Source organism: Coturnix japonica, chromosome 1 (assembly GCF_001577835.2).
Source record: "Coturnix japonica isolate 7356 chromosome 1, Coturnix japonica 2.1, whole genome shotgun sequence".
NCBI lineage: Eukaryota > Metazoa > Chordata > Aves > Galliformes > Phasianidae > Coturnix > Coturnix japonica.
The window spans coordinates 130190498-130208494 of NC_029516.1; the positions used below are offsets into that span (position 1 = coordinate 130190498).

The following is a 17997-nucleotide window of genomic DNA, read 5'->3' on the forward strand; positions in this document are numbered from 1 at the left end:
TTATGCTCTTTCCTATGAATAAAATCAAAGAAAATATCAAAGATATTCCATGGATGGAAGGGATACGGGAAAGGGAAGGGGAAGGGAAGGAAGGGACAGGGACAGGGGAAGGGAAGGGAAGGGGAAGGGAAGGGAGAAGGGAAAGGGAAGGGAAGGGAAAGGGAAAGGGTAAGAGGGGCACACGCGTGAACGCGCGCACAGGCGCACACGCACACTGGGAACGCGCAAGAGAAGGGACGCGCGCACACGAGAGGGACACGCGCCACGCGCGCGCACCCGCACGCACACACGCCACGCGGAAGACGCAGCACGCAGAAGAGAGCGTTAGCACGCCCAGACCCACGCACACCACACGCAGAAGAGCACACGCACGCCACGCACGCAACAGAAGAGAAGAGAAGACGCGCCACGCGCGCAAGAACGCCACGCACGCACGCACGCACACGCACGCAACGCACGCACAACGAGAAGAGACAGAGACAGAGAACGAGCCAACGCAGAAGGAATCCAGAAGATATTATGAACCCAGTTCTAAGTATTAACCTGTAAAACATCCAGACTGTCTGTATATCTAATGTCTAGTGAGTACCCATACTCCTCTTTTCTTTTTAGCACATTCTCTGACTCCATCATTTGTTATGATTTGGTGGCCATTAGCTTGTCAGCTCTTTTCTTTCTCTAATTGAATGGATGTGAACACCAGAAAGGCTATTATGATCATCCAGCTCAACCTCTGTAGCAATTGAAGCCAAGAAATTTCATAAAGTGAACTTTGCTTTGAGTCCGTAATTTGAGGGATGATGATGAGCCCAGGATTTAGAAAAGACACTGCATCTTAATTTAGAATCTGGGAGACAGAGTTCTTAGAAAGGTCCTTAGGATAACTGTAAGCGCAAACCAATTCTTTCTTGAGGCTTAAAATAAAAGGATCTTAAACACTTATGCTAAATTAGTATAATTTCACCTGCCAGTTACTGGTTCTCACTGTCATGTATCTTGAAACCCACAAGAATTTACGAGCCTCTTAATATTCAAAATCTTCTTCTCCTGCAAATCCCAGTACATTATGAGAAAGCTTTTGTAAGCTGAGCAGACGCTTATTCAGCCTCTCACTGCGAGACAGATTTTCATGGCTTTTACAATTTGTCACTTATTTGTATTGAAATGTGGTGCCAGTAGATCTGAAATAGTTTGAGGAATGCCACGTTTGACAGTGTTACTACTACTTCATAATATTCCTCTGTGTCTGTAGCCAAGTTTTGTGCATTAAACTTTTTGAGTGATCAGAGTTCTCTGTGGATCAGGAAAACCATCTCCCTCCTACCAAAGCTGCGCAATCTATATAGAATCACAGAATTATCAAGGTTGGAAAAGACCTAGAAGATCATCTAGTTCAACATTACCAATACTTCCCAGCTAAATCATATTCATATCAACACAACATCCAAACGTTTCTTGAACACTCCCATGGTCAGTGATCAAGAAACGTTTGGATATAGGAAATATGTAAATATATAGGAAATATATAAATAATTGTGATTCAGTTGTGTCATGTTACATTCAAGCCATCATAAGTTCAGTAGATGACTCATCTTTTATTTGATTTTTGGCAGAATTGGGGCTTATCCGATTGCTTTGACAGTAACATACTTTATTTTGGAAAGAAAGAGCTCATCTATTATTAATATAACATCCAAGGTGCGTTTATTTGCGGGGGTTGGAAATCTAAGCCATAGACTGAGGCAGAAAATAACGCCTGATGATCCTAAGCGAGCTCATCCCCGTTACCTCAGGTAAACCTTGCCAGAGCTGCTCACCCCCGAGCAGCTTAAACACTGACTCATACACACAAAGCGGTCGGAGTACGGTGTGCACCGTCGCTCCGTTAACCCGACGGAGCCCCATCCACACACACGAAGCCATCTCGCTGCGTCTCGATCCTGACGGGACCTTCCCGCTCCCGCCCACAGGGGCGGGACCCGCTCACAAGGGCGGCGACTTCCGCCTCCCGCCAGCCCCGCCCCTCACCTCGGCCTCGGCTCCGCGCTGAGCCAATGAGTGTGCCCCGGTGGCGCAGTGGTAGCAACGCCGCGTTACAACACCGGAGGCCGTGGGTTCGAATCCCCCTGTGGTGCAAGTGGTAGAAGTGCCGCTCTGCTACACAGAGGCTCGAATCCCGGGGGTTGGACTCGATGATCTCTAAGGTCCCTTCCAACCCGCACCAGACTATGAGACTATGAGATTCTCGGCGGGCAGGTAACCGGCCGCCCAATCGCAAAGCCGCCCCGGGTACAGGTGGAGGCGGGGCCCGGTCGCTCCGCTCCAATCGGCTTCGGCCTTGGCGTTGCCCCATCGCCCCCGCCCTGCGGGCTGGGAGGTGGGAGCGCGGCCGTGCCGGGGGGCGGGGCTACCTGACAGCAGCGGCGACACCCCCCGGCGGGGCTGCGCGCCCCGACCGCAGCACGCGGGGCCGGACGGGCCGGCGGTGTTAGCACCAAGCAGCCATGGCACTGGCGGCGCCGGAGACTCGCAAGTTCACACGGGCGCTGAGTAAGCCCGGCACGGCGGCCGAGCTGCGGCAGAGCGTCTCGGAGGTGGTGCGCGGATCCGTCCTGGTGGTGAGCGCAGCGCGGGGCTGCGGGAGGGGGGAGACGCTACGCGGCCTCGCGTGGCCGCCGGGAAAGAGGCGGGCGGCGGCCCCGGGGCGGGGATGGGGCCTCGGGTCACTGCGGGGCGGGGGGGGCATCCTCGGCCGGGCGCTGCCTTCCTGCCGCTTCCTCCCCGGGAGCCCCGCCCGGTAACCTGCCGCCCCGCCGCTCCTTCCCGTTGTAATTCTGTGCCTTTTGTTTGGTGGGGGACAGAGCCGCGTCCTAGATACGCACGGAGGCCTCCTGCCGTCCTCCACCTGCGGGACGGCTGCAGCTCGCAACTCGCCTTGTTCCGAGCGCTCTGTCAGCCAGGGAAATGGTGTAAAAGTCATTCTTTCCGTCCTAACGCCGTGTTGCAAATAGGGCACTGGAACAGGCTGCCCAGGGAAGTGGTGGAGTCTCCTTCCCTGGAGATATTTAAGACCCGCCTGGACGCCTACCTGTGTGACATGGTGTAGGGAGCCTGCTTTGGCAGGGGGGTTGGACTCGATGATCTCTAGAGGTCCCTTCCAACCCCTACAGTTCTGTGATTCTGTGATTCACTTTGTTGTTGTTGTGTTCGGTGCCTCGCCTCGTGCAGAAGGATGGATGAGCGGTGGCAGGAATAGAGCTTGTGTGTGCAGGGCGTCCCTCCTGCCTGCACCGCGCTCACTGCTTCACGGTTTGCTGCATTAATTGAAGCTGAAGTGCTGAGTGTACTTGTCACAGCTCCGCTTGGCACAGCGTACATACATACACAGTGTATGGCTTCTTCTGGCCTGGCTGCATTCAGGTGGTGACGTTTGAGGTGGCCTTGTAAGGTGGGTCAGAGCTTCTCATAGGGCTCTTCTTCACGGTATGCGTTTGTGCTCAGTGTGGTTATCTGTTATCTCCCAAGGGAATGTTTCAATAAGCTCTTAACCCTGTGTAAGTACAGAGGGTTCGGTGTTGGGATTCCCGATGCTGGAAGCTGTGCTGCCTTGTTTGCTGTCAGTCTTGTAATGCCAGTTGTGCTCTTCTCTGTGTTGCTTGTCAGAACATACAGCTTCTCCTCTCACGTGCACAATCTATGTCAGGACCGAATGCTGCAGCTGTAATTTAAAGGCACACTTTATGAAAATGATGGCTCTGAAATTAAATTACTCTTTATATAACCGTGGTTCGAGGACTACATAGTACAAGTACTAATAGGAACAGTTCAGTGTCTGCCTGAGTGACAGCTTTCCACAAGGCAGCAGCATGCAGAGCATCTACTTGACATGAACATTTATCCAGGGATCAACTCTTTACTGGAGAGATAGGAATTAGGGAGGGAGTATGAAGGGGATTCAGGTATGGAAGTAAAGTTGCTTTTGGAATAACCAGCAACCTTTCCTGCCTTCCCTCCCCCAACAAAGTAGCCCTTCTGCCCACATCCTTTGGATGTTAAGTGGAGTAGTGGCTCAGTCTTACTTTGTAGGTCTTTTCTTCACACACGGAATCACACAGAATGACCCGGGTTGGAAGGGACCTCAAGGATCATGTAGTTCCAACCCCCCTGCCTAGCAGGGCCACCAAACATACACATTTACTAGATCAGGTTGCCCAGGGCCCTGTCCAACCTGATCTTGAACCTGGTCTTTCCTTGCTGTTTTTGAAAGCGAAACTGATGACTTACCAATCAGGACAGCTTTGTGATCTGTTTCTGTTAGCTTGGCAAGCTAAGCAACATCCCTGTCTCTCTCAGCCTTGTGCTGAAGCTCACCCTCTTGTGCCAGCAATGTTGCCCCTTACTCCTCCTTATGGTTTATTACTGAACTATTCTGTCCTCCTCACATGATGCTGAAGTCCTGTAATGTAAGTCTAGTGCTCCTAACTGTTCCTTTAGGAGTTCACTTTTGAGTTTGCTCTAACTTTTTATAGGGCATTGTAGTGTTTAGAATAAAACTGTGCTTCTTTTTCTTTGAAATGGTGTTTAGGATAGTACTGTTCTATGCTTCAAAAGTATTAAAAATAAGAAGTATTTACTTCACTAAGTTGACTGGCTTCTGGGCTGACAGAGTTCCTGGGTTTTATTACCAGAAAAGTTTCTAATACGATAGACACAGGATTCTTATCAGTATTGAAGTTGTTGTAGAAGGTTCTATTTGGATCTGTTGCTTTGAAGACCCACTTTTTCTTTTCTCCTCCCCTAATCTTCCTCAAAAGCTCTTTGGTAAAGCACCCCCCAAGGATTTTCTGTACTGGGTTGTCTAGCAGACATTGCTCAGCATTAGTAACTGATATGATCTTACTGTCATCACTTGGGTCATGGACAGATTCTGTTTTCCCTTGGCTGGGCTTGCAGTGAGGGTTCTGGAGGTAGGAAGGAATGAATCTAAGCCTGCAGTTCTTGGTGGATCAGCTGCCCAGATACAAGCAAACATTGCTTCAGATTGTACATCTCTGCTGTAGGATGTGCTGATAAGTGATACAAGTCATGCCATTATTATTTGCATTAGAAGACAGAAAAGAATTGCTAATATTTGTGAAGAATTTGTGATTTTCTTGCACGTTGCCACTAGTTTGACTTCAGACTTCTTTTGACTTACATTGATCCACTTCATGTTGCTGCCTTTGGCCGTCCAAATACATTTATGTCTGGGGAGGAGGGCTGTGAGGATCACAAGTTTGTTTCTACAGCAGCCTTATCAAGAGCAGATTTCAATGCAGTTGTAGCCTTATGCAGAACTGGCAGTGATCTCGGTAAGTGATACCACATTACCTAAAACATAGTAGAAAAATGGAGCTTGGTATCTCATTCATTGAAATGATAACGATAAATTATTGTAGTGACAAAATAGGTGTTGTACCTTATCCTAAATTGACCTTACATTTAAGGATGGATGAACAAGCAACTAGGAGAATGACATGCCAGGTTGGCTCTTCTTATGCCAAGTTAACAGTAAAGTGCCATTATCATGTATGCAGGTAATTAGAAGATTTACATGGTACCAAATAACTTGGCAGATGTTTCCTCTCTATAAAAATCGACATTGTACACACTGGAGATATGGGAAAACGGTATGGAATGTAAGTGATCCCCAGATTATCTTATTCACTACTCCTTTTTGTTTTAATGCAAAGTAGGTTTGAGTGTTTGAAGGTTGAAATAGTCATTTGGGGGCTTCATATGTAACTTTAAATACACCGTAGAGGTCTTAAGTTCTAAAAGTCCTGCAGAAATGGAGCTTATCAGATGTAGAGGGAAGTCAGTATATCATCAAAACAGTACTTGCATCTGTAAAGCAACACTTGGATCAACAATCAGAGGAGTTCTATTCTTGTTTGATTGGTTGCTCTTTGTTTTAAGGAGGCTTTTACTGCACTTGAACACAGTGTCAATTCTGTCTTTGCAATCCTGATCTTTACTACGTTATTACTCTGCATTAACACACCGCTTCTCCAAGAACTTGGAGAAGTTACTATTGCTATTACTTGGAGGACTGCGCAGTATTCATTTTGGCTTGGTATTTTTTTTCTCTCTGATATGTGTATCCTTTCATATGTTCTGTACACAGAGAGGGTTTGTGTGCTTCTCCGCAGTGTTTGCTCCATGTACGGTGAATGGAGTATTTAAAACCTCATCAATGGTGAGATTTTTAGCCGCTGTATTGTATAGAAATAGTTCTGTCTTTCCCTAAAGCAAGCCAGCAACTGAGAACGTGATGTGTGATGCTGAGACAGAGAGCAGGGACTGGAACAGTTGACGGATGCTGTAAAGGTGGAAACATGGGTAAAGCTTTGGTCTTTCTGTAAATGGAATGTGAAATTAAATACGTAACGATTTTAGAAGGAGTACATAGTAATGAATGGGGAGGCAAAAGCAAGGAAATGAGAGCTGACACTAAGGATTTTCAAAGAAAAATGGTTGCTGCCAGTTGAGCATCATCCCAAGGCATCTCAGCCTGAAGGAGCTGGATATGAATTCATAGAATCACAGAATTGTAGGGGTTGGAAGGGACCTCCAGAGATCATCGAGTCCAACCCCCCTGCCAAAGCAGGTTCCCTACACCACGTCACACAGGTAGGCATCCAGTCGGGTCTTGAATATCTCCAGAGAAGGAGACTCCACCACCTCCCTGGGCAGCCTGTTCCAGTGATTCTAATTCTAGTGCTTAGTTAGTATCTGAACTGTTGAACTTTGGGACGGTGTGAAGGGAGGGGAAGATGATGCTCAACCTGAAGAGGTGGTTTTAGTTTATGGCGTGCACCGCTTACATTTCCTAAAGGAAATAAAAATTGGCGGAGTATGTGATCTTTGTGATAAATATGCTTATTTTACTTCAGCAAAGTGCATGCAAAACCCTTTTCAATTGGATGCAAAACACCAGTAATGGAATGGTTGTTTCTGGCAAGTCTGGTGCTGCTATGAGGACTTGTTGGGTACGAGACATTTTTGTGGTTGGGAAGATTCAGAGGCTGGATTATAGCACTAAAGTTTCTACTAATAAATACCTTAAGACTTGCATAAATTTAATGTCAGCGTGCTTGTTCAGAAAGAGATTGTGAGGGGAAACATTCTTGTATGAACAGAAATGTTTTAACCCATTCAGCAGCGGCGGATGATTCTTGTCAGCTTCAGCTATTTTTTTTTTTTTTCCTAGAGCTTTTCTTGGCACAGAGATAAGAATGATTGTTTGAAATAGGAATAAATGCTTTTAAAACTGTTGTTTCTAATACACCAAACATCAGGTGTATGGTGGTGGTCCGAGCTGCGGTGTCAGCAGCTCATGCAGCACACAACGCTGCAGGGTTTCTCTTCTCCCCCTTCTACTAATGCCCTTAAAAGCCTGAGCAAGATCACATGTTTGTATTTCAATAACAATATAACTTCTCACACCTGAAATTTAACTTGGGAATTCCACAACTCTGATTATTTTTCCCTATATCTAACATCTTATGCAATAAACTTACAACATTATGTCCAGCCTAAAGCCACATGTTTGCTTATGCTGCATTGTGACCCATGCCAATGTTTCAAAAATGTCTGTAATTATTAGTTCTGGAAACTACAAATTTAATATCAACTGTTTATTGTTACTGCATAGGTGTCATTGCTCAAATTACTGTTAAGTGTATATGGCTGTTGGGGTGAGTGATCACTTGCCTCTGAGTAGTACCTGAGATTAGATAGCCATCATGTGTATGCGCTTACATGTGAAACTCAATAATTGGTGAATTTGACCACGTAACCTGACATTGTATTCTTGAAGTAGATTTAAGACTGCAAAATTCACACACTTGCTTTAAAAATTATTGATAAAGATACCGGTAACTCATTGAATCAGGCTAATCAGGGGTATTGTTTTTCAGGTAGCAGAAAGGTTGTGTGCATTGTTCTTAGAAAGGCACTGCATGTGTTGCTTTTACCTTGAATTTCTGTAAGTACTGAGAGGGAGTTTGGTGCCAGTGACTCACTGTGGAGGAGACAGTGTCTCATCTTCATCACTGGGATCCAAGGGACTGAAATTTGGAATATGGTTTGAAGAACTTACCTAATGCACTGATATTGAAAGTACAGTGTATGAAAAATACACAGAAATCCCTCTTCCTTAGCTAGTATTTAGTTCAGGTTTTGAGGTCAGATGATCTTGGGTACGGTACTTGATGTGGGTACAGTAGGCAAAGCTCCATTTGAAAGAAGGAAAAAATAGATTCATTCTTCTTTGTCTCTCTGCATTTCCCTTAGATCATCTGTGTCCATCAAAAGCATTAATTATGCAAAGCGTAAAACGCATAAAGCTGCATAAATAATCTGTGTATTACACAATGCTTTTCTCATTGAAAGATTGTGGAAATTGCATATACATAAAGATGAGAAGATACTCTAATTATTCTGTGTGTAAACTTACCTGATACCTTCATACAGAGGATAGGTGTGTGGGGGGGAAGGTTTGCGTTCTGTCTTACTCCACAGGCACTGATGTAAGTAGGTGATTGAGTTTAAGATACTGTGAAATAATCTTGGGTATCGTATCGTGAGAGCGCTGTGGGCTGTTTTTTCCTGTAGAAGTACTTGGAGTTATTCTGGTGAGAATGAAAGTGAGCGTGTATTAACTCAGAATAGAAGTTTCCTGTCCTATTAAAAACAAAACAAACAAATGAAAAAAACAATCTTAAAACTATTTAGTTTACTTCGTGTGTTAAACAATGACCAGGATTTCATTGGCACAATGGACTCTGCTTGGGAAAAAGGTAGGCTGAGGCACCCAGAAGTCTTCAGAACATTGAGCAGCTTTGCTGGAGATGCATTAAGAAAATGGGAAAACTTAAAGAATCCCACTCCCCGCCCCTGCAGTCAGATTGTTGGTGCAAAGATATCTGTTAGAGCACTTTGTCACCCCCCTCCCTTGTGACTGATGGTTCAGGTATGAAAGGAGGAATGGGGAATTAAGCTTACTGTCTATGTGAATCCTGCTGCTGGCTCCAAGGATTGCTGCCTGTCTTGGAGGCTCTGGCAGTTAAAGTGGGAAAAACTAGAAAGACATGATTCAGACATCTGTTAGAAACCTTGTGGATCTCACATCTCAGACTGGTGAGACTAACATGGCCCTGCTTGGGCAGGACTTGGCTCAGGTGACTTAGGCCATCTCATGTCTCGTTTATTTTAGGTGGTGGGGTCAACCTGGAGCTACCGATGGGTATTTGTAGGAACAAATTAACTTTAGCTCTGCATCCCAAGCAGATTGCAGACTGATTCAGACTGGTGTATGTGGTGCTGTCAGTGTGTATCCAAACCTCAGCTGGAATTCTACTTCCAAGTCACTGGGCCTGGGCCCGCCTTTGGTTTGGGGCCTTCTCCCAAGGAAAAAAAAACAAAAAAACAACAAAACCATTTGTATTCCAGGACCAAATGGAATTTCTTTCTGCTTGCCATCAATAAGGAAGGATATCAGGTGTTTGAAGAAGGGAATTTATTATTTAGCTCCTTGAATATTGTTGTGTCCAAAAAGAGTAGTTCTGGTTAATTTTTCTGTCTGAGACAATATTGTTGATACCAGTAGTTCAAGAAATGTCAGCTTCATAATTCTGAGAAACTCAAGGAAAAATAGTTTACATTTCTTTCTTTTTTTTTCTTCTCTGTACTTGGTAGTACTCTGGAAAAGTTTCTTCTTCTGATTATCCTAGGAAAGAATACTAGAAAGTAAAAGTATGGAACAAAAGCACCAATAATACTAACATCCCATTTTTCCGAGGGTTTGAAACCTTCGGGGATCAAGTTTGTGCATAAACAATGTTACAGTCCCTACCAGCTGAAATTAAATAGGCCCTTTTGTAGTTTCTTCTACTAAGAAACATAGTTATTCACACAGTGGGAGTATTGAGTGACTTGACATGGAGTTGTTGGAGGAGGGCCATAAAGATAATCAGAGGGCTGGAGCACCTCCCCTGTGAGGACAGGCTGAGTGAGCTGGGATTCTTCAGCCTGGAGAAGGGAAGGCCTTGAGACCTCATAGTGGTCTTCCAGTACCTGAAGGTGCCTAAAGGAAAGCTTTTTTTAAAGGACAGACTTTTTTAAGCCATGTAATGATAGGATGAGGGAAAATGGCTTTAAACTGGAAGAGAGTAGATATAGACTAGATATTAGGAAGACTTTCTTTACTGTGAGGATGGTGAGACACTAGGGCAGGATGCCCAGAGAGGCTGTGGATGCCCCCTCCCTGGAAGCACTCAAGGCCAGGCTGGATGAGGCTGTGAGCAACCTGGACTATTGGGAGGTATCCCTGCCTATAGCAGGAGGCTGGAACTAGGGGATGTTACAGGTCCCTTCCAACCCAAACCATTCTATGACATAGAATTAACTGAATAATCAAAATATATTTTTAAAAACCTTCAAGATTTAAGTTTAGTTGCAGCAAAACCGAGGAGGAGTAATGCTGGTTCAGAACAGCTAGAATTCAGGAAGGCCTGTAATATAGAGCCATCGTGTAAATAAATAATCTTTAGCTGCTGCTTTGTGTTCTTGTGGTTGCTTTTTGATACTGAGAAGTAGCTGTGGGCTTTAAAAGAGATAGCATGGTGACAGATGCTGCTCTGGCTTTGGAAATTTGAGTCACAGGCTGAACTGCTTTTACTCCATTCAGGTGCTCTGTGGTTGGGAAGGAGTTATTTTGTGAATTCGGAGTAGTTTATGTTTTTACTGCTATAAAGTTAATCCTCCAACGAGGAATGACTGCATGTTATACTGAGAATGGGTAATGCTTTCATATTACTAAGTAGGGAAAGAATTTCAATATCAATTTACATCAGTGTGTAGTGTAATGTTTTACAATTTGTGTGTTATCATCTTTGAAATCATAAGTGTAGTTGATTTCAGGGGCCTAGGATTCAATGCATGTGGATGTGTAGAAATGTAAGTTGTCAGCTTGTGCTTCCAGAGCCTGTGTTCATGTATTAGTGTTAAGTAAGTGGTGAGGTGCTGGCACAGGCTGCCCGGAGAGGCTGTGGATGTCCCATCCCTGGAGGTGTTCAAGGCCAGGTTGGATGGGGCCCTGGGCAGCCTGGTCTAGTATTAAATGTAGAGGTTGGTGGCCCTGCCTGTGGTAGAGGGGTTGGAGCCAGTGCCCCTGTGCAGTGATGTTAAGTGGTGCTTCTGACCTCATTCAGTTAAGCACATTTGCACCTTCTTGCACAGACTGGCACTGATACTGTTGCAGCCGATTCAAGTGGGTGGTTTAGTTGAAAGTCATTGTTGTATCTTTGCCATTAAGAATGTTCAAAGAGGCTTCACTCTTAGTGTTTGCTATTTTTGAGGGGGATCCTGAGTTCTTGCTGAACCTCTAATGCGAGTCAGTCTAAAAAGAGCATTCAGGTTAATGAAGAGATGACACACTTCATAATTACTTGGAGGGTGCTATTCTAATTTCCTCCAAAATTCTCCTGGGAGTCTTGCTTGCCAGGCCTGCTACTTCCATGGAGTTATCTACTTTATGAACTTCTTCCTCATTGTAGCATACAGCATGATCCAGAAGGTTTTCTCTTGTGAAATCTAGGAAGAATTCTCACTTTGTATGGTCTTGCTGTTAAATATCGTGGGATAATACTTCCAGCATAGTTTTTGGCAGCTAGTGATATGCTGGAGGGAACATGGAACTTGTTCCTTAATGAACTAGTAACAAAGAAAGGGAGAATAACCTGAATCTGAATGGCTGTTGTAGGGGGAATAAAAGTTTATGTTTTCTCTTCGAAAGGACTGACAATAGCAGGACAAGGGGAAATGGTTTTAAGTGGAAAGAGGGAAGATTTAGGTTGGATGTTAGGGGGAAGTTCTTCACTAGGAGAGTGGTTAGGCCCTGGATCAGGCTGCCCAGGGAGGTTGTGGATGCCCCGTCCTTGGAGGTGTTCAAGGCCAGGTTGGACGGGGCCCTGGGCAACCTGAACTAGTAAAGGCGTATGTTTGGTGGCCCTGCCAGGCAGGGGGGTTGGAACTACATGATCCTTGAGGTCCCTTCCAACCTGGGTCATTCTGTGATTCTGTGATCTCTGAGTTTCTGATGCTCTTCTCTGAACACAGCACTGTTGCTCAGAAACTGGACTTTAACTGTTTTTTTTCCCCCTAGTTTGCTGTATTTTGACTGTACTTAGTATGGTTTCATCAGTGTTCCTGAAAATAATATCCTATCATTAGTGACATGTTCTGCACTTAATTATAAAAAGCGTATGTTGTGGCTGTCGTGGCAGTTGCTTATAGAACCCAGAGTAAAAGGGTGAGCTTGAGAAAGCTGGAAGTATTGTAACCACTAGATGGAGTCATGTGAGCATATTTCATACCAAAATCCTATGCTATGGTTTGAAGCATACAACAGTTAAAGGAGTTATAGGTGCCTTATGTCTCATGCTTACTAATGGAAGTTCATTTGCTCAGTGTAGTTTAAATTGGGCAACTTCCTGAAGTTCTCTGGGTTATTCTTAGCATGGCTGCCCTCAAGATATGCTTGAGTTGTGCTTGAACATAAGGTGTGTGCCTTACTGGTTCCTCCCCATGCTCACTTGTGGATGAGAATGTGTTATTACGTGTGTAGAATGGACTTGTGAGGCTGACCTTTCTGCAGCTCCCAGTTATGCAACAGGTAATTACTAGCTATGGCATTTAGTGTTTTGCAATTAGTGGGGTTTTAAATGTGTGCATCTCTCCATCAGCACATACGTGATACTGTGTATGCAAGATTAAAGTCTGAATTAACATTCCATGGGTTGCATCATTTAGGCTTCCTGCCCACTTGCCCAGATGTGAAAAAGGCATAATAAACATTCCCTTGTATGTAGATTAGAATCAACTTATGTTGATATGCTGGCTCTGACAAGCTTCCATGGCTAAATACTCCAGTCTTCAGTGCTTTCAGCCTTATTTTTGTCTTTTTGACAAATTATGCAGATGATAAACTTGCTCTTCGTCTTCAGCCTGGTGATATAGTTAGGGTTTCTAATGTTACAGTAGCTTTTTCATTTCTCTTTGATGTGTATCTCTTCTTAGGGCCTTGTTGACTGTGTGGATTCTCATTCAAAATTACATGCTATTGTCAAGATAATCTCCTGGAGGAAGCATAGCTGGCCTTCTTAAGTACAGAATTCTCTTGGATCTTTACTCTGTTTCAGTGATTGGTATGTGGCTACCTGATACAGAGCCAAAGAGTCATGCAAGGGCACAGGCTGAAGGCAAATATGAGTTACTTGGTCCAGTTCCCTGCTCAGAGTAGGTCTGATTGCTTAGAGACTGTGCCAGTCTAGTTTCACTATCCACATGGGTAGGTTGACTCTTCTCACGGTTAAAATATCTATATACACATCAAAAACTCCTTTTATATAAATTGAGTATTGCATGCATTGCCTCCTGCTGTGTGACTGCCACCAAGAAGAGCCTGGTTCCATCCTGTCTTAATCTTCCTGTTAGGTGGTTGTGGATAGCAACAAGATCTCCTTTGAGCATTTGCTTCAGGCAGAATTATCCAAGATCTCAGCAGTCCTTATATCAGGAACCAAAACCTGATTTTTCTTCTCCTCTAGGAACGTACTTGTAAATAGGAACTGTTTATTCTTCTCCTTCTTGCGGGGCTTGTGGATCTCAGTTCTTTCCTGCAACTTTACCGAACAAATGCCAGTACCTTGGTCTGGTTGCACTATTATCTAGTCATTAAAGCACTCCAGGGGCACTCCATAGGTGGTGTTTGTTTTAACCCTTCTTTAACTTGAACCCAAGGCAGCTTTGGGCCCACATCTCTAGCATTCCAAGCTGATTCACAGACAGCTGCCAGATGGAAGGTAGTGCTCCACCTACAGATGCTGTCAGGTTTTGTGAAAAGCTGAGTTCAGTCAGTATGTGTTAAAATCACCAAGGAACCAGATGTTCGCTGTTGTCAAGATGGCATTGGTTTGGGTATGTTAAGTGTCAAGGACAATTTCTTTGGTGAAATTTTAAGTACTTCAAATGTTTTAAGGGATTATGTGTGTTTTTGTGCCTTAAATGCCTAGATGCTTAAATCCTGACTGAATTACATTCTCCTGTAGATATGGCCTTGTGTCTTCGTGAAATGCTTTCCTATAATGGTGGCGTGCCTGAAGACAGGATGTCTGTGTTGTTCTGTGGTAACATACTTGATGGGAAGTTCTCCTTAGTTTGATTTCTGTGTAGTTCCATCTGATAAATTCTTGTTACTGAGAGTTTTACAAGACTATTTGAAATCAATTCAGGTAGCTTTTTCTTAAAGACTTCTATCTTTGTAGGGTGTAGCATCAAAGTGAAACCTGCAAGCATTGGTTAAAATGGCCTGATTTCTGGCATGTGTTTAGTTTTTATCTATGATATTCTGCTTGCTGGAACTCTCTTAGTTGCTGTAGGGCTGCTTAATATTTTGAAGCCCTGTGGTATTGTAGCGCACATGATCATTAGGCATTTTAAACAGGAAGGGGATGACTGGTGGTTAGGCTTTTAAAGTAATTGTGGAACCTCTGTTAAGCAGTTCCCAACAATTACTTTGGAGAGTGGCTTGAGCTTCTTCTGTATTAGCTGCCCGTGTCTTAGATGGACGTGGCCTTCTGAAGAACCAACTTGGGGCAGCCATGTCATCTTTATATCTTCGAGAGTATTGTAGCACAGTCAGTACTGGTTCAGTAAACTACATAGCAAGGAGAAGCTCATTGCGTCCCATATAAACTAGGCTGTCTAGTCTAGGAATGCAATAATTGCAATACATGCTAATTTAAATAACTCTGGAAACCTGACCTTTTTGCACAAAGAAAAGTAACATTAGTCATGTCACCTCTCCACAGCCCTCCTTTCCTTCCCTCCTAGGGGAAAAAGACCTTCTCATAACCCAGGTGCAGTTAAAGCCGTGCTTGCAATGTCCAGCTTGCTGCTCATATCACAAACAAAACGATCTTGTTCATATATTTTGCTTGTTTATTTTGTTTACTTGTTAACCATTGGATTAAAATGTTCAGCTACCTCAGGCTGCCCTTAGCTTCCTTCTCTTGGTAGAGAAAGTTCCGTCAGACCCTCACAAGAATTTTTCCATCCTCCTGGTTTCACTTTGAGTTGTAATTCTGTTCATGGATAGTATTGCAGTTGTATCCCATTTCTGTCTGCATGTTCACTGCTCATCACTATTGCAGGAATATCCATTGTAAAGCTGGGAATCTCCACTTTGCTCCACCATAGGTGGCACTGGAAAAAACCAGCTTCTTGGCAGTCTGCTTTACCTATTCAGATTTCTCCCAGTATTAATATTTAAGCACCTGATCACACTCCCTCTCAATCTGGATTCTTCCCATACCTTATGAATTTTATATTTATCTGCCTTTCAGGCTCAATTGGAATGCTGTTTATGTCATAGTTATCACTACTGTATTGATCTGAGTCGGTTTCAGTTGCCTTTTCTGAAATACTGTAGGAACATGATGCTAAAAATATTCAAGATGCAGTCAGAATCAAATTTGCTCTGTATCAGTTTTGAATTCGAGCACCTCATGAGGCCACATCCAACCTCTATCATTCTGTCATCTTGTTTGTCTTCCTCAATGAACTCTTTGTCTTTGTGTGTTTCCACATCCTACGTGGTGCTTTAAAAGCGAGGCCATTTTCTCACCATTTGAAAGAACTGTCTGATGCACCATAAGCTGCTGTACAGTGAGTAGAATTTGTGCTAAATACTTCATCCTCACTTTCTTTTTCCTCTGCCCAAAACTACTCCTTGTTGACAGAGTGCTGTAACACAATTTATATATCTTGCAATGTGTGGAACATGATAACAGCTGCCCTGGAGAATATGGGACTGGAAGGATCTACTTGGATTGCTGTCAAGTATTGATTCTTTTTCCTTTTTAGTCAGTGTTTCTACATACTATTATACCTTATTTGAGTTAGAAGTGTCATTCTGAGATGTGTTAACTGGTTAGATGTAAAAATGTGAAAATGAAAAATGTGAATAAACATGGAATATTTCTTCTGAATCATTCATTACAGCATCTAAGCATTTCCCTGTGTTAGTTTGTATGGGGACAAATGTGTAGTTGACATCATTGATCTGTTTTTCCCCTCCCTTCGTGCTTCCCTGGAGTCCCTTTAATTAAGAATAGTCAAATAGTCATTAAAATAATAAAAGAGAGCACAGCTATTTGCTATCGGTGACTTCATAAAGTCAGTTCTGGCAGATGGGAGCTCACTACTCCAAGTGGTTACTTTTGTGTGTGAGGGAGAAAAGAAGAAATAACGACAGTTGTCAGCATCCAGCTCCCTTGTGGTTTGCCTGGACTAAGAACAGCACGCTGGTAACATATAGGTCAGATTGAAGGGTTTTATTTCTCACTAGCAGCAGCAATTAATAATTTCCCTTCATTTTTGAGTCCTTGCATGTGACATTTCTGCTTTTAAACATTAAAAAGCACAAATAGGTCAAGGAAAGAACTGTTTGCTAGTACGAATGCTAGGCATTCTGGGAGAGTGCTTTCTTGCAGCAGATGAGGATTCTTTGTGGCTGGCAGCAGAAACTGCAGCAGTATCTTTGCAGTTTCCTTTCATCTTTGATTATGTTCTGAGGATCTTTGAAATCTGGGAGCTGTTTCCCAGACCCTCCGGAATATCTTTTCATCTCTCTTGTGGAGCACAGCGCATGCTGAAAGCTTCTTATCTTCTTCAGCTGAGGTATCCTTTGCTTTTCATCACCCTCTGATTTTTCGGCAGCTGGATTTTTGGCAGTGTTTGGCTTAAACAAATAGGATTACATTTCGGTAGCTGATGGCTTCTAGTTGTGGAACGTACTGAATGTCGGACATAATGAAGCTTGTACAAAGAAATGTTGCTGCAAAGCACAGGGAAATAATCCAAGCTGAGCGAAGGAAGACGACATTCTGCAAATGCAACCGGGGCTGCTAGAGATGCAAAATTCACCGGATTTGGAATGGGTTGCACTACAAGTGTGGTTCTGTTTAAAGGCATCCGAACAGTTTTTGAGAGAAACTGTGGTTATATTTGCAAACAGCAAGGGGAAAACAATGCCCTTGAATATACAGCATTCAGCTTGCCGGATGAAGATTCAGGAATCTTGATTCATTCATCTCTGGTAAATACAAACTTGTTTCAGTAATAATTCTATCTGCTATTTGAAAGCTAAACTAAATACCGTGCTTATTTAATGTCTGCTGTGTACAGACTGGGTATGCTTTGCCTTGATAGCATAGCATGCTAGTGCATGTATGTGACATGTAATACACGTGTGCATGCAGCTGTAACATCAAAGCTTGGGCTTCATACTCATTATAGCATTTAGATTTGTATTATCAGTGCGAACAATTTGCTCTCCATAAACAGGATTGGTACAGAAAATCATATGTTAAATCTTTCTTAACCTGCTCTCGGAATGTGTTTGGCACTTCAAATGAGATAATTACATTATATGGAAAAACTTAGGAATGCATTGCTGGGAAAACTGTAACCCAGGATTTAAGGTTTATTTTTCAGATGTATTTGAATAATAGTTTTTTTTCTCTGAAAACATTCTGTTTCCATTTAAGTTGCTGGAACATGTACAAGAGCATTCTAGAAGAAAAAAAAATGGTTAAAGGAAGTAGTAACTGTTTTCTGCACCTTCTTTGCTTTCAACGCTTTTTTAGGTGTTGCTTGATGCAAAGAAAACCTGCTTTAAAGTGAGACTATCTTCTTTGTACCCTGCAGGTTAGTGACGCATGTGTGCGTCAGATATATTACATTTAGGCTTGAGGGGGTGGAATTGCAATAGCTAACGAGCAGTGCTTGCTTCAGAATTGGATGAATTAAGGAGTTAAATATTTATTTTGATTAATTTTAGGTCGCTTGTTAATTGCGAACTCATCGACAAGGTGGTTGGAAGAAGAGGGG

At 43.4% G+C, this 17997-nt stretch overlaps 1 protein-coding gene across 14 annotated transcripts in view; it reads left to right on the forward strand.

The window, feature by feature from the left end:
- Positions 1-2411: 2411 nt before the first annotated feature.
- Positions 2412-17997, forward strand: part of DOCK9 (dedicator of cytokinesis 9) — a 106033-nt gene continuing 90447 nt past the window's right edge. For 4 of the 14 annotated variants that reach the window (XM_015851520.2, XM_032442020.1, XM_032442024.1 and 1 more), the window contains exon 1: positions 2413-2618. In XM_015851520.2, coding sequence (XP_015707006.1) covers positions 2505-2618 — 114 coding nt within the window. In that variant the 5' untranslated portion in view covers positions 2413-2504. Of the gene's footprint in view, positions 2619-16525; positions 17204-17997 lie in introns of those variants that run through there. The other 10 variants (XM_015851512.1, XM_015851517.1, XM_015851508.2 and 7 more) reach the window with 7 other exon arrangements.